At 34.6% G+C, this 14,256-nt stretch overlaps 1 protein-coding gene across 1 annotated transcript in view; it reads left to right on the top strand.

Moving 5' to 3' along the window:
* The first annotated feature begins 637 nt into the window (after nt 1-637).
* Nucleotides 638-14,256, top strand: part of LOC149570341 (phosphatidate cytidylyltransferase 1-like) — a 50,084-nt gene continuing 36,465 nt past the window's right edge. The window contains exons 1-4 of the mRNA XM_089822978.1: nt 638-1,196; nt 3,464-3,714; nt 3,975-4,126; nt 5,030-5,171. Coding sequence (XP_089679104.1) covers nt 1,113-1,196; nt 3,464-3,714; nt 3,975-4,126; nt 5,030-5,171 — 629 coding nt within the window. The 5' untranslated portion in view covers nt 638-1,112. The remainder of the gene's footprint in view (nt 1,197-3,463; nt 3,715-3,974; nt 4,127-5,029; nt 5,172-14,256) is intronic.

Genomic DNA, 14,256 nt, shown 5'->3' with positions numbered 1-14,256 from the left:
GTACACTCATATTGAATGGTTCAAGAAAATTTTAATCTAAAGCTTGTGTCTCATATTGAATAATCTAAAAAATAGTGATATTGCTGTTAGGATTCAACTAAATAGTTTTCTAAATCAAAGAAGCATCTTGAATAATCTAATAATGATATCATAATGAATAGTCTAAGGAATTTTAACCTCTAACTCATAGTTTGATATTAAACAATCCAAAAAATCTCTATCTAAAGCTCATGCTTCTAAATCATATGATATAACATAAGAGTCAAAAAAAGATATCCACTATATATCTTTACCATCAAGCAACTTGGTAACCAAGCTAGGTTATTAGAGTGGAATGGAAAAATAAAATATAAAATTCTAAATTTATCCAGCAATTTGGTAAGCAGTCTAGGTTATGAGAGGGGAATGGAAAAAATAAAATATAAATTTCTAAATTTAGATAGTTTATTCTTTTCGTTTTATTCATGTTTATTTTTTAGAATCGATTCCTTCAAATTTACTGTCATATGCTTTGCTTTATTTTTGTTTGTTTATTTTTATATGGTAACTGAAAAATGCCAGGCTAGGATCCACGTGCAATCACAAGAAGGTATATTCATAGAATCGCATATATGCGGGATAGACACATTAATTTGTCAGTGATGTAAGCTTAAACATTTGCTTAAAATTTATCGAGGAAGCCGCCTTTTGGTTTGTCGTCTTGACAAGATTATTGGAGTACCTAATTGTTTTAAGGGAGATTTGAAGTTGATTTGGGCTCCAAATAAAATTCGACGGGAACTGGTTTGAAATCAGATATTAGATTCTGCAAATACTTTCGGTACATGCTGCTGAAATCTCTTTATGTGAAAAATTAAAGTTTGCAGGGAATTTTACTGAGCAATGTCGAGGGATTTGCGTTGGATTATTATGCTGTCTTAGTGACAAAGAAACAATGGGCTTTATTGGCACATTCAATATTTCTATTCTTCTGATATTTTTTACTGCAAATTTTGTAGTATTTAGATCCGTGAGAAGGAGAAACTGTTATATTGTGAATTGTTGAGGGGTTTTGTATTTGTGTTCGTTGCCGTGAACGATAAATTTTGGAGAAGATTTTATTGGGATTTAAAATGCAAAAGGACAGGGATGGCAGTGCGGTTCCTGTATCTTCTCCTTCGGCTCGGTCTCGGCATAGACGACAGCGAGGGAGTGAGGTTGGTTCTTAATGTTTCATTTTATTTGTCCTTCTGTCATATCTATTGTCTTTACGTTCTTTATTCAACCGTTAAAACCTTGTTTATGAATCTAAGGCATTTGGTGTTTTCTGCCCTAATGGAAGATGAACACCAACAGGTGCTTTGTTTAACACACGTTTTGGTCTTATTGTGAATAACGGCACGCACATCTTAATTTCTTTCGGTCAAGATTGCTCTATTGGTAGTATGGGTATTATGTTTCACACTGTTTGTGCACGTTTTCTCTAATTGAAATTTATGGCTTTGAACACTCTTCGTTACTGTTGCTTCACAAAATTTGGATCCTCAAACTTCTTTACACATTTACTCCATTGAAAGTCGTGGCATGGGGGTATTTGGACTTCAAACACCATTTTGCTGGATTCAGTTATTTATTGAATGCTGTCTACCGTTCACAGGTCCACGAACCCCTTGTTGGAGGCATTTGGATGCAGAATAAGGGCGTCCGTATTCCAAACACGTTTGGTCTTCTCATAGTCCTTCATATTCATTCTGGTGAAATTTAGAGCAGCCATGTCTTAAACACATTTTTTCGACTCCACTTTACTTAGTGCTCCTGTTTTTGTGGAGGACCTCCAGGAAGATTTAGGGTACACACATTCACACATATTTTGTCCGTTTTGCCGAATTCAGTTGGTTATTTAATGCCCCATTACGCCTCCTTTGAAATCTTCTCGGATATATGACACATTTCAATGGATTCTATTGGATTCCTTAATTAAAAATTTTCACAGTGATGTTGACATGTCTGCCATATGTAGGTGGAGACTATCTTTGCAACTCTTTTAGCAGATGGATGCATTTATTTATTCTGTGGGGCGGTAGAAGAACTATAATAAGAATAAGGACAACCACATCTCAAATATTTTCAACCCACATTACTTTTTCTTATATAATAGAACCCCACATTTTGAACAGTTTCTTCCAGGGAATTTGCATTTTAAACAATTTCTTAGGCACCTGCACATTAGACACTTCTACCCGTTTGGCTTCTGAACATAAAGGAAACCAAAATTTCAAACAAAGACACACATTTTTCTGCCCATTAAGCTCTAACTTAAAATCAAAGGTGCATCTGCATCAACTTGCCTTATAAATTATAAGTTAAAACATGGATATGTGTGTTGCTGGACACTTTTAGTTGTTGCTATTTATGCGTATGATTGTCAAACTCCACGGAGTGATATTTGACTACATAACAAGGCAACCCTCATCAATGTTAGAGTTTCCCAAAATGAGATACAGCCTGATATCCATGTCAAATATACCACCAAGACTTGAGCTTTTCTTGAGCTTTCTGTATCCTGATGATGGATCACAGAGTGTGATCTGAAATGTTGATAAAAAAATGCTAACAATCGTTACCAGAAAAATTACTGACAATCACCAAGGCTGCCATATAGTAAGATAAATGTTAAGTATTCACAATCTGGGCTGTTGTATGGGTTTCTGAAGCAACTGTAGCATTCTCCATGGTAGCAAAATTTGGGGAAAAGATTTTTATCTTTCAGAAAAACAAACTAATGAATCCTTGCCGTGCAGAATAATAATGTAAAATCCTACTTATAACAAACATAAACTATTGATAATTATATTTCTTTTGATAAAAATGCAAAAGAGTATTTACTATTCTTGTGTGTGAATTACGGATAGCCCAAGATTGCGAATGGTGGAAACCATATCTACGAGTTTGGGTATTATTCATTTCTCTGTCCTTGGGAACATTTCCATTGTTTCTAAGATAAAGTCACATTTGATTTCACCTGTTTCCATGGAGGATTGCATTAATGGTTTCTGCAATGTCTGTTACCCTTTCATGTTGTTTATAGCTATTTCTGATTTATCAGTTGTCTATAGGAGTAAACCCTAAATTTCTTCTGCATATTGAATCTATCTATGCTCATGAAGTTATTTAATTAATTATTGAGACTCCTTTTTCTTAGATTATAAATACCCGTTTTCTTTTTCTTGCTACACTATCAGCAGCTATATATATGAAATGTAGTATTAGAAAGGCTCATAGACCAAATTTTTAATTTAAGTTAATTTTGATGCTATGAAATACTGTCAACTATTGATAATTAGCCCTTGAATAGATGTATCACTGGAAGACCTCAAAACTGTGTTAAAATATGTTTATCGTTAATTTGCTTGTCAATGTTATTTATTTGATTTGCATATTAGAGAGCTTGCCTTTCTCACTGTTTTAAGAATCTCTGTGACAGGTAGCAGAATCACCCAAAGCAAATGGAACCCATTTGCTGGTGGATGATCGGAACAAGTACAAATCTATGCGAACTCGTATCTGGTCTTCAGTCTGGATGATTGGAGGATTTATTTTTATTCTCTATATGGGCCATTTATACATCTGGGCAATGATTGTTGTTATTCAAATTGTTATGGCAAAGGAGCTTTTTAATTTGCTCAGGACTACTCATGAGGAGCGAGATCTTCCAGGCTTTAGACTGCTGAACTGGTAAATTGCCAATATCTCTTCAATTAACCTTCTCTGGTGAAAGTTCAAATTACAGTTTTGAAATTCTCCATTGAATTTGTTAGAATTAGACAATTTATTTTCCTCGTCTTTGACTTCTGAATGCATTTCACAGGTGTAAGGTAAAAGGCCACAATTTGTGAATTTGCCATATGCAATTGCACTTATTTAAAATTTGGGATAAATATTAACAATGATTTTTTGGCGAGTCCTGACAAAAATGTTTGGCTGTTTATGTTTAGGCACTTTTTTTTCACGGCAATGGTTTATGTGTATGGACGGTTTCTCAGCAGGCAACTTGTCAACAGTGTATCTTCAGATAAATTTCTCTCACAAATTTTCAGTAACCTTATCAAGTATCACATGCTCACATGCTATTTCATGTACATAGCAGGTAAATTTGTAAACTCTTTTGTCAATCCTGCTTTGTCAAGGTGTAAAATAAAAGATGCATGATAGTCTGGTGCCATAGAGTAGGATTGGTCATGTGGTTAATTATAGATGTGTTGTTGCCAATGCAATAGAGACTCATACCTTATTTCCTTTTGTCTATAAATAAATTTTCCTGAACAAATTATTGAATATGCATTTGCATACACTTTGGCAAAAATCTTTCCAAGTGGAACTTATAAGTTTTATCAGTTTTTATCACATTAGTACCTATAGCACGTGTAAAGTTTATATAATCCTGAATTTCATGATTTTATCACTTCTGGTGGTGTAAATTATTTAGGGAAAAATGTTAAAAGACTTTAGATAACTGTAAACATGTTTTTGGACCAAAAACAACACTTCCAAGATCGATATTGATTTTCTAAATGCAAACATCTTTATAAACAAATAGGTTTCCTAAATAATCTGAGATGATTGGTTTCTTTTCTTTAGGAGCATTCTCAGACGTTCTGAAAACAATCAAACGAGAGTGACTTATTAACAGTATGGACATTTTGGTTGTTACATGACCTGAATGGCCATGAAAATACAAATTTTCCTAAAAGCTCCTTTACAATTTTGGAATGATTCATAATAAATAACTAACATGTTAAAAGGATTAAGTTGATGATTGTTTAGGGCTTGTCAAATTATGATTTTTTTTGACTTAGGCACAAGTGCATAGTATGATTGGTAGCTGCGTTTTAAGTATAGTGATAGGCTAATAACTTTTTGTGTTTGTTGTATTTATTTTGTTTGGTATGTTTTTACCTGGAAATGAAGCATTGCCCAAATATCAGGTCGACAAGACTGAATGCTTCTTTTCATAAAATCAACAGGCTAACTGCTTTTTTGCTCTCTACAGGTTTTGTGTGGTTTATTTTAACCTTGAAGAGCAAAATGTACAAGTATCAGTTTGGGCAATATGCATGGACACACATGATTCTCTTTGTGGTCTTTGCCCAGTCATCTTTTACTGTAGCAAATATCTATGAAGGCATTTTCTGGTAAGTTTCTGTGCCACCCTTTTTTCTTTCTGTCAGTGGGTCAGTCTTCTGCAAGTCACTAACAAGAAGCAACATTACATTACATAACATTTGAGGGTACATATTAACTGAACTAGATATTCTTCAGAGTAAAATGAGAGTAATGTCTTATCTGGAAAGTGACTATTTGTGTTCTTTGCATTTGAAACCTTAGAATTAGTTGTTTGGACTTTGCAATGTGGTGCCATAGATCACATGGTCTGTGGCTAAGCTATACTGATTCATAGCCTCCATTTTAAATTGGTGAGAATTACTTGGATGCATGTAACTGGTCGCTGAAAATGGCCTGAAAAATTATGGCCCATATTTGGTATGCAGGTTACTGTTGGAGATCTACCTGAAGCCATATTGTACACTAAAAACATACCTCAAAGCTAGGACACCTTTTCCCTGTTTCAGAGATGTTTGGTGCAATGAACTAAGAAAAATAATATATAGGATGAATAAATAACACCCCAACCTAATAAAATTTAATGCTGATTATAATAAACCTATCTGTTAAAAGCAAGAGAAAAAAATGCTCTTAACCTAATCAAAATGCTGTTCTAGTCCTTTAATTATTTGTTAATTATCAAGGCAAGAGAGGACCTCACTGCTCTTTCAAGACAAAAGCTATGAATGTTTCCTTGGGAAGATCTTTTGTAGCCTTTTTTATTTGAAAGGCATGCATTATAGCATTAAAATTGCACGGTATACTACTAAAACTGACAAGATAAATCTATATGGTGTCATGTGTGGGGTATTTTAAATAGACAAGATAAATCTATTTGATGTCATATGTTTGTCATGTATTACTGATTTGTACTGGCAGACCTGATCATACTCCTGATAGGCTCAACATAATCCCCTTATGCCCACCAATCATCATCTAGGACTATTGGAAAAAGCCCTAGGTGTTTGTGGTTTAGTGTGGAGAGATTTCTTGCCTGGAGGTTATCTAAAAACCCTGTTTTTCCAGGATGAGTGAAAAAATTAAAAAAGGAATCTCTTTTCAAAGATGACAGCTGCGGTCAAACTGAAATTGAAATTAAGCTATTACTTCCCAATCTTATGATATGGGCAATGTATATGTATAAGTTGTATCGCTATTTTTCATCCATGTGTGTCTGTTGCAAAAATGCACTGTTCAGAGAGGTGTTATTCCCACAATTACCATTATATTTTGATGGCAAAAATAGCAATAAAATAGGTTATGCTATTGCCCTTCCCTTATGCAGAGGAAATTTATTTCTTTATTGTGGATAAGAATAAATGATTATAAATCCTATAGTTGACAAACCTTGAGGCTTGAGCTGATATGATTTATGATTCATCAGGACATGGAATCTCCTCTACAATGGTGGACAAAGTGATCCTTGAAACAGATCTATGTTGAGCATTAGTGTTACTTGGCCTTTTGGGCTGCCACTTTTCAAGGTTTTTAAATTTCACAGTTAGTGATATATAGCATCATTCAATCAGAAGTACTGCATGAGAAGATGCAGGATTTTGACCACTCTAATGTTGTGCAGGTCATTGAATGTGCAACCCTAAATAAAGATTTACAGTCTTGCTTGCCCAGTAGGTCTTATGGGCATATTTATTATGTGTCTTATGTTATACAATCAAGAAGGATATCATGAGATCTGATTATGTTGCATCTCACATTGGACCTAAGCTAAAGGTTAACCGACCAACATCAAGTGCATACCTTTTGTCAGTTGCTTGTAAAACTTTTGTCGCATTCTATGCAAGTTTTTGTAATCTACTGCAGAAGTTGTTTGGTGTGCATGTTTCTTTGTCGTGGTTACTAATGAAATTTAGGTTACTGGAAGAGGGAGTTTTATTCATAGACTTCTAAGATTCCAAAGGTGATAAATTTGTATGATGCATACTTGTGTTCCCTATAAGGCTTGAACTAACACCAGTTTTTAGATAAAGAGGCAAGAAAGGACCTCTATCTCGAAGAGATCCATATTATCAAAAGGAAAATTGGTACTATCAATAAAACAATATTGGATCATCTCATGTTGTTCCAGCTAATGGGAAACCTGAATGTGAATGCCACTAGATTTCCATGTGTCCTGCTTGAGGCTGTCCCCAGGATCAAGGCCAAAATCATATATGTTGGCTCATGTGTAATCCCGCAAACATCTTAATAAGACATTTTTTTTAGTGGAGGCCATGCTTTGAGAATTGATGATAATATGCTCTTTTATAAGTCCACATATTGAGGCTGTAAGTGTTATATGTCAGATTGATATCATCTTGGAGGAATAAATGGAGGTGAGTTATAAATTAGATTGAGCAAGTCTATGTGTTAGGTTGTTGCAACCCCACAACCAAAAAGAATCTTATATTTAGAAATTTGATCTTGAATACTGAAGCAATATAAATTATAACTTATAGTCAAATAGACTGATTTGATTGGATCCCTAAATTAGTGAGTTCAATCTCTGACAAGACAGGTACGAATGTGAAGATAGTGGGGGCCTTTTGTAGTTTGAAGTTGGTAATATTCATATTAATTAATGCTGAGAGGCATTCTACAATGGCAGAAAGGGTGGAGTGTGATGGTGTGAGTGTGTTAATGCTAACAATTACCTTTTTAGCTTATATTTGACAACCATCCACATGTTAAAATTTCAATAATAATTATAAAAATAATTTAATAAACACCACATAAAAATAAAGATATGATTTATTAAAGTTATAAGTTTTGGTGATATAAATAATTTAGAAAATAAAATCAATCGCTTGAGTGAGTGCCCCAAAAAAAATACAGATAGAATAAAATGTAATAATAATTGGATGTAGTAAATTAATTCTGAAGTATTTTATAATTGATATCTCTTGACATTTTTTTAGATTGTTTTATTAAAGATATCACTACTAGTCTTAGTAGGTTTGTCTTTTTAATGAACATTTACTTTCAAATATTATACTGTTTAGTATTATAAACTTATCCAATGACATGAAACGATACGAATAACGAATGTCTAGAAATCAACCCTTTCCTCCTACTTAGCACTGTGACAAGGAACAATCAATGAAAATCTGAAACTTTATTTATCCAAATTGTGTGAAGCAATTATAAAAAATCAAGACATACAAATTTAGCCGCCAAGAGGTCCAACACCAGTGATATGGTTTGGCACATGCCAACACAAGCTCAAGCATTGAAATGAATAGGAAACAAACACATTACATAGTAAAGAAGAGAACTAAATCCTACTTCGTTTCCATCTTTATCTATGGGCCATAAACAACATTTTTTTGGACATGACAATGAGAAATGAAGAAATACTGCACCAAGTTTAAGATTAGTTATAGTTATTTTGGTCAAGATGGCTGATGATGATGAGCATCCATTATTGGTTCTATACCTGAAAGGAATCATTCGTTAATGGGAGTTTGCATGTATTTGTAGTAAATTAACTCCAAAAAGAAATCCTAGAAGTCTGTGGCTAACAGATAACATAGGCAAACAGGTACATGGGGATCTTTTTGGTGCAAAATGAAATTCAAAACTGTTGAGAAGATATAAATACTTAAATTTCTTGATTCTTTCAACCCCGTACATCGATAGATCTGTATCTATGGGCAACCATCGCACCTTCTCGAGGCCGTCTTCTTAATGCCAATGGTCATGCTAAACAAGAGTACGTGAAAATTCTTGAAACAATTTGAATAGAGAAAAACTTACTTTAGGACATCTGAACGAAAAAGAGACAAAGCACAAAAATAAGAAGCCACCAAGATGACATTTTTGAATGAAAAAACATTGTATGAAGTGTCAATTGGAGGACTATAAAATAAAACAAGTATAAATAAACCAATGAAGATTTACCAAAATTGTTATGTGAGAACAAAAAGTTCATACCACATTGGCAAAATGCTTTCTCAGGTTTAACTTGGCAAACTAAAAATATAAAGTGGTTTTTAATTTTTTGATCAGAAAATAAAAAATCTTTAATAATTCAAAAAATAGAGTGAAGAAGTTGAAAGCGAGCCACTAATTTTACTTGAAAAACTAGCATATGAACTTTCATCTTTCATGATTAGCAATGAATATTCATTTCATGTTTATGTCTTGTGCATAAAAGGACTACAATGCGATGAAATTATTAGCAAATCTTGTCACCTTTAGGTGAAGAAGCTCCTTACCATTAATGAAAGTATGCAACATATTGAACACTTTTATGGAATTATAGATAAAGTTGACAATGGATTGACTCCTCACATCTACAATTGTAACTTATGAAAATTTGTGAATGTCTTCTAGTGTTAAATTGAGATAGTGCATTGTGTGTGGGCTCCAAAATAAATTGGTATTCCTTCTATCGAAAGTCTTACAATGACCCCACAACTAGCAACACTTCCTTGTGATAAATTGTATGACATATTATGGCCCTACCTCAACAAACGTCTTATTGAAGAATGAAAATAGCCTCTATTGAATCAACCTATTTGATGAGAGTAATTTTTCTATTTGTCCACCCATTTGACTTGATAATATTCCTTGCCTTAGTCGAGTCTTTGTGATTCTCAAGACAGATTTTTCTTAAATGTTGAATTGCATCCATCAACTTTTCATTCCTCAGAGTCTTATATGAGGGCATGGTTACCGGGAGACCCGTCTCCCCCCTAAAAGTCGTGTCTTGGAGATCGAGACGTGTCTCAGAGACTTTTCGCGTCTCCGGAGACCTCAAAAAAGGTTGGAGACTTCATGACGAAGTCTCCTGAAGTCTCCCCGTCTCCTAATCCAAAAAGTGAAGTCTCCCCAAAGTCTCCTAGTAAAATATAAATGTAAAATATAATATTAAATAATTTTATATATTTTAGCTCTCATTTTAATGTTTTTAATACAAAAATTAAGACCACCGACAATTTAAATGATTAAATCATTTAAAATATTTTTGGAGAGATGATTTTTTGGAGAGCATGATAGCTGAAGACCTTGAGATGGATGATCACAACCTTGTGGAGTAGATGATAGTACCATCAACATACTAATACTAGATATATTTCTGTTTTTTGTTTATTGTACAAAGTGTTCATTTTTGTTTGCATATCGGCAATTCAGCATCAAACTATACTTTTTTGAATTTAAAATTTGAATATGTAATGATAATCTCAGCGATTATCAATTTGATATGATGGTGATCATATGCAATATTCGAAAAACAAATATTTCTATGAGATACAATATTGTGATCATGTGAGTTTTGAAATCTTTGACTCTATGAGTCTATTTTAATTTTTAATGTGACATTACTATTATTATTTACTTTAGTCTTGCAGTATTACTATTTTCAAATTTTGTATTTACTTTTAGTATTAGACTCTTTAAACATTAAAAAAAAATTATAAAAAAAAAATTGCCGTCTCCAGGTACCCCCGTCTCCTATTTGAAAAATTGCCGTACCGGTACCAGTACCAGTACCAGTACCGGAGACCTCAAAGTCTCCCTGTCTCCCGGTGACTTTGTATGAGGCACCTTTGACTTCATTAGCTGCAATTGTAATTACATCTAGCATTCTTGATTAGTAGATGTAGCAAGATTAAATGGGAGGCTTGAATAGAGGGCCTTTTTGACCTACTCATGAACATTTTTCTTTCATCCTATACTCTCTAAAAATGTATGTGTTTTAGGTGTTGTATGAGGTTCAAAGAAGGCATTATGTTGCTAATGCTTGTTTATGTCTTTGTACAAGGTGTAGATGAATCTAAAACATGTTGTTGTGATCCTTATTTGTTTAATTTTGTGCATAACAGTCAAAAGCCATCAAAGCTTGATGGGTGAGATTTGTACGACATTGGTTGCATGTCTTGTACATTTGAAGTGACAAATGCCCCCAAAGCATTCAAGGCCATAAAAATTGTATTTGACTTTGTTTAAATGAAAAACAGCTTTGCCATAGGTCCCATGTAAAATTGCTTTCTACCACATAATTTCCCAAAATTTACAAACTAAAGCAAAAATCAGGCATTAGAATTATTTCAAAAAATAAAAATTATAAAGCTTAATCTTAGTGAAAAAAGTTTACAAAGAGCTCCCTAATTGTCTCAAAGTTGGTAAATTAAAAAGACATTCGTGAACCAAAAGATATTAAGGTTTAGGGCTTGGACCTATGTTTCATTAACTTTTGGGAATGAGGATGGTGGGGATACAAGGATATGTTTTCCAGACTACTTTTTTTGGAGGCCATTTTGTTGGGGACAACATGGGCTGACAATGAAAAGATGTAGGGAAAATTTAAACATAAGAGATTTCACATATTTATTATTTAAATCTATTATAAAATATTAAACTTGAATTGACAATTCATTTGAGATGATATTCCAATATCATTTCAAATGTCTACTCTTTAGAGTTTTTGTTATCAATGTGGACATAGAACAAAATGAAATGGTTGAAAGGCTACAATACCAAAATGACAAAATGTAGACAATTAGATCTTTTGTTGTTATGCCTTTGTCTCATATATGCTTAAGGCTAAATCAAAATTAGATTTTGAATCAACATTATTGCCAATGTGAGGGAGTATCTCATTCAATGGAACTCCAACCGTTCTCTCCTTTGCCTCATCAATTTGTGTGGCTTCTTTTACTATGATAATATTCAATTATTATGATAAGGAGTACTTTTGTAAGAAATTACTTTAGTAACTTAATTTGGATTAGTTTATAAGTGTGATATTGCTGTCAAGAATCTCAATTATGTAGTTTTTGAGTCAAACTCATTTACTATGTTTCATGAGTAGTGGTTCACAAGAACCCATCTCTCATGAGAAAACTATGTAGTTGTTTTTAATTATTAGTTTATGACTTTAGATTATTTATCTTGTATTGCTTTTGTCATCACTCTGGACTCAATATAACAAGGTGTTGGCCAATGTAATTGATTATTGAATCAAATAGAATAATCTTTTGTGTTTTATATTTTTTCACAACAAGGTCTTAGAGTAGGGTAGGGAGTTACGTGAAAGGATTTTTGTTTATGATTAGATGAAAATAGGTTTTGAAGGGCCCTTGAAACACTTTACATCTTAAAGCATGAGATAAAAACCATTATAGTCCATATACAAAACCAGCAACAAACATGGAACATGCATGGCAAAGACAAAAGCCAGCTAGACAGTGGACAACACAGAGACAACCAACTAGACCCACAAACCAAAAAACCAAAAGACGAGAGAACACAACAACACTATTTAGACACTTGCAGCTCAACTGCCTCAAGTTCCAGCTTCTCCATTTCCCCAGTAGCCTTCTATAGCTCTTTAACATCATTTGATGGGGGTGGGGGACTCCTTCCTGGTATGCACTTTGGTTCTCTCGCCGGGTCCAACCTGCGAATCTGTGGGGGAATCTTTTTCATCAGCAACATGCAAAATAGCCTTATTCAAGGAGGAGTTATTCATCCCACTCAGAAGAATTTTGATTGTTCATTTGAAGCTTTGAGAATCTTGAAGTTTTGGTCTGCAATGCTCTTTAAGATGGCTTCAATTCTATCAGTCCTTCCTTCTAAGGCCAACATCCTATCCTCTAAAGCTTTGAGACCTGAAGTGACCAACTCCATCTCTCCAACACCGCCCTTTTTACTATCTGACAAATTAACCTCATCAACTAGGTCCTTAGCAATACCAGCCAAATTTGGCATCTCAGCTCTCCCTGCTAGCATCACTGAGAATCAACCTAGTTAATAACTTGATCCAAATTCACATCCTTTCCTTTAACCACCCAATTAATTTTCTGACGCGAGACCCTTATTCTTAAATCCTCCAAACTCACAGTCCTCCTATACCCTGTCTCGTGAACAAAATCAGCTTTAAGATCATCCCTTTCAGACCAAAGTTTTCAGAAGTAGGGGTAATATGACTAGGAGGGGATGATGCCCTCTCTATTTTGTCCTTCTGTTTTGACATTTTATGAGTGGGAGCCATATTTTTCTTCTTGCTCTGTGTCTTAGGATACTCCCCATCTGTGTCCATCTCTTTACCATCCTCATTATACTCTTCATTAGTTGACTCATCCCCCTTATTTGTTTTTCTTTTCTTCCCTACAATCTTGGTAGGGGTCTTCTTAGGTGTTTTATTTTTTACCTTTCTTCTTAACAATTTCCTCCTCTTCATCCCTTGATTCTGACCCCTCACCCAGCTTCAAAATGGAGCAAGTGAGGCGCTTATAAATGATTCAGGATGAACTTTCTCTTGCTGGCTGACTGGGTAATCAAAACAATGCCTCGGGTCAACCTTGGCACAGGGGCTGAGAAGGGGACCCAAAATAGGTCTTTGGGAAAGGATGCATTGTGTCATGAATGGTGCACTGCGTCCTTGACCTTATGACCCCGAAAGCTTTGGGATTCCCCCGGGGTCTTAAAACAGGCTTTGGTTTTGGGAAATTCCACGCAAATCTCGAGGGAAACCCTGTTTCGATGCGGAAAAGAGATGAAGATGAAAAAGGACACCAATAGGATAGGTCCTACCTCGAGCTTTGCACCATGGAATAGGAATACCAAAGAGGATCCATTAGATCCTACCCCAATTCCACCTAGGAGGAATAAAAACAGATAGGAAGAAGGGGGAGAGTGCAAATTTAATGCAATTTATGATGAAATCACATTAAATGAGTGCTAAACCTTCATTAAATTGAAGTGCTTCCAATTTAAGATGATACACGTCCTCTTGCACATATCTGAGCATTAAGTTTTCTGGGCCCTGCTTTACCATGAGACCTGCCCTTCATCGTCTGATGAATAAGGGGTATGGTACATTGGCTCTCCTCGAACAGCAATGCTTTTGATGTAATTTTCTGGACAAACTGTCCAAGATGACACTCATGGATACACTTATTAGGCCTACTGTCCTCTATGGTTCGATTGTGTGGTGTCAATCTTTACTGGGTTCTTATTGGGCTGTTAGTGTTCAGATTCTCCTCCTGTGGTTTTGGGCCATTTTAAGACCCCTTCCGGGTTTTCAGACTTTATCAGGACCACTATCCGGGTTTTCAGACTTTATCAGGAGCACTATCAGGGTTAAACTAGGCTGCACCTTGTTGCCTA

The sequence above is a fragment of the Cupressus sempervirens genome, chromosome 3 (assembly GCF_028749045.1).
Source record: "Cupressus sempervirens isolate cs-2001-9-10 chromosome 3, ASM2874904v1, whole genome shotgun sequence".
Taxonomy (NCBI): Eukaryota; Viridiplantae; Streptophyta; class Pinopsida; order Cupressales; family Cupressaceae; genus Cupressus; species Cupressus sempervirens.
This window is presented reverse-complemented; position numbering and strand designations above follow the sequence as displayed.